The sequence below is a fragment of the Macadamia integrifolia genome, chromosome 12 (assembly GCF_013358625.1).
Source record: "Macadamia integrifolia cultivar HAES 741 chromosome 12, SCU_Mint_v3, whole genome shotgun sequence".
NCBI lineage: Eukaryota > Viridiplantae > Streptophyta > Magnoliopsida > Proteales > Proteaceae > Macadamia > Macadamia integrifolia.
The window spans coordinates 6,058,921-6,061,816 of NC_056568.1; the positions used below are offsets into that span (position 1 = coordinate 6,058,921).

A 2,896-nucleotide genomic window follows, 5' to 3' on the forward strand; every position below is an offset into this window, starting at 1 on the left:
CCCCCCCCCCCTTTTTCCCCTTGTTTTTTCTTTTCACTTTGGGTATAAATTTATTTGTTCATCCAAAAAAAAAGATTAAACTCCAGAAGAATGGATGTAAATGAGAATATAAGAGCATATACATATCCAATAACATTTGAACTAACCTCATTTGAAAATTCACGCTTCCCTTGATAGGAATTACTAGTTAGAACTTTGACTGCAATTTCCTTTCCATCTTTCATCTTTCCATAGTAAACTACTCCAAAGCCCCCTGAACCAATTTTCTTCTCAAATTTCCTGGTAGCATCTTCGATTTCAGAAAATGCAAAGCAATGTGCAGCTTCTGTGGCAACATCACTTAGGGAAGACACTGGGCTCTGGGCAGGCAGCGAAGGAGGAAGCTTCTCTGAAATGAAAAGAAAGCAGAAAACCCAGGTTATGGGTCCATTCAGATACTTAATGAGGGAAGAGGATTAAGGAAACTTAGGCATGTTAAAATCAGACCTTCCTTGTGATATTTCTTCACTCCCTTATGCAGAAATATATAAGATATTATAGTAGCAATGAGCAGCACAGCAGCACCAACTGATGATCCAATAATTACTTTGATGTGGTCCTGTCGATTTTCTCCTTTGTGAAGATTGATATTTCCAGAATAACTATGAAGCATCAAAATAGAACATAAAAACATTATGGATTCAAATCAGAAACAGAAAGCCAATAGCAGGGAGGAAAGGGGAGGTTTGGAACAAGATAAAGCCTATATATTTATGCAAACAAAATTCAAGTCATCATCACCAACTTCATTTTATCAAAATATTCAAGTCATCCAAGCCAAACAGCGTTACACTAGGAGTTTCTTATTTTCTCTTTCATTTTTATGACTAAAAAGAATTCGCAGGTTTACTCGAACAGTAATTTGTGCTCCTTTCTTAACATATCGAAAAAAGGACATTCCCAAATGTTTTCATTTTAAGCTTGCCACTTCACCATTGCCGCAAGCCTTGAATTTGTCTTTAGCTTCCACATCCATCAACCTTAAGGACCCAAGTCAACAAGGCATTAGCCCAACTTAATCTACCAATCTGACCACATACATACATTAATCATCTCTCAGTCAGTTTTTGCAACATTGACATAGTTCGGGAATCGAATCGGATTGGTGATTCCAGTTGAATCAGATTGGAATCAACTGGATATGATTCTGATTGCGGCCTCTTCGCAGGATTTTCTAGGGTTCAGTCCAACTCCCAGCCAATTCTGTCTAAATCGGAATCGGAGTTGGCAGAGGCCTATTCCGCTGACTTGAACGTTGGACATGGAGGAACTTTATTAAAAAAAGGAACCTCAATCTTACCAACCCCATAATGATAATCAATCACTTACATCTTCAATCTTATACAGTTGTGCCTTTTTTTTTTCCATGAAGCATTTAATAGATTGGCAAAAACAAGCAAGTCAAACACCACATTGCAGATATTTATTCAGAAGGAAAAGGAACTCCCTTGGAAACTCTATCTGGAAGTAAGGATATACAGAAGAAAAGATTAGAACAAAAATAAAAAAGGCCTATACAAAAAGGAGGGGGGAGAAGCAGAACAGGAGAGCACTCCATAAAAGTTTTCTACATATGAGAATTGCGAACTCAGAAAAGCATTACTAGTTCTTCAGCATAACCTCCAAAATTTCTCAACTTAAATCTCTTTGTGGCTTACTCTAAGAAGCATTCAGGGATAGCCTATGGGACCATTATATGATGGACTAGTTGTTCATTTAATCTAATGCTGTTCACCCTGGCTGTATTTCCTTGTAAGTTTATACATGTAAATAAGAAGATAGCATTTCTTTCAGGTACAATTCCCGAAATAAGGAAGAAATGCTTCCTATTGTGAGTAAGCCCATAGTATTGGAGCTTCTATAACAAGAAGTAGAAGATCATTTTTCAGCACTAATCCTTGTCAAAGGTGCTATCTTCTTTTTCAATTCCACTGAAAACACAACCTTGGCTCAGCTCAGTCTTGGTCCTAGTTAAGCTCGATTCTGAAAATTATTTAATCTGGGAGGAGCATGTGGGAGGCTGATAAGCCAAAGCAGTTGGGAACGTCGCAAGATGAAAACAGTGGAAAATTCTTCTTACATAGTTCAGAAGGTTGATCATCTTATAAAAATGTTAACCTATCATAACAACTACAAAATGCTAGGGACAGTCATTTGACAAGTTACAGCCCCAAAAACTTAGAGCACCTTGGAAGACTCCTTCATGGAACTATTTAAGAATTGAAAATACAATCATGAGGGACATCCCATGGGGACACAGGTTTAGGATTTTTCCATCTTAGGTTTATCAGTAGAAAGGCCCAGACTTTATTTCATAATCAGTGGCTTTTAATGATGGAATAGATTATCGGTTATATGAGTTGAAGTTACAGAAGGGATTTTTTTAATTTCAGAAAGCATTAAGGAGCAGTTTAGTCCAACTGTCAGATAAGATAAGATTAGTTAATCATTCTATTAGAAATAGGTTAATTTACCATCTAATTTAATCAGGAACAACAACAGACCCCAACGACATGGACTATAAATATGGTGTAAAGCTTTACTCGACAATTTTACAGTTTTATTTATTATTACTGTTTTTAAGGTTACAGATAAAAGATACAGTGTGTGTTCAGGACTCATGCTAAAGTGTTTAGCTAGATTTTTTAAGATGCCCGCTGCTCACCTAACACAGCAACAACCCTCCTTTTCCTGGACTTCAGACCAAAAAAACAAAATAGGAGATAAAATGAGGATCAACCCACCATAAATATTGTAAATCAAAATGAGGATGTTAAGGTGGAAATAAAAATAAATAAATAAAATGAGAGAAAGTAACAGATTACTTCTTTTTTTTTGGGGGGGGGGGGGGGGGGGG

At 36.7% G+C, this 2,896-nt stretch overlaps 1 protein-coding gene across 3 annotated transcripts in view; it reads right to left on the minus strand.

The window, feature by feature from the left end:
* LOC122058107 (probable LRR receptor-like serine/threonine-protein kinase At1g67720) overlaps positions 1-2,896 on the minus strand; it is a 26,595-nt gene that overhangs the window by 14,096 nt on the left and 9,603 nt on the right. For all 3 annotated transcript variants that reach the window (XM_042620583.1, XM_042620584.1, XM_042620585.1), the window contains 2 exons: positions 487-641; positions 147-388 (listed from right to left, as the gene is read on the minus strand). In XM_042620583.1, the coding sequence (XP_042476517.1) occupies positions 147-388; positions 487-641 (397 nt within the window). The remainder of the gene's footprint in view (positions 1-146; positions 389-486; positions 642-2,896) is intronic.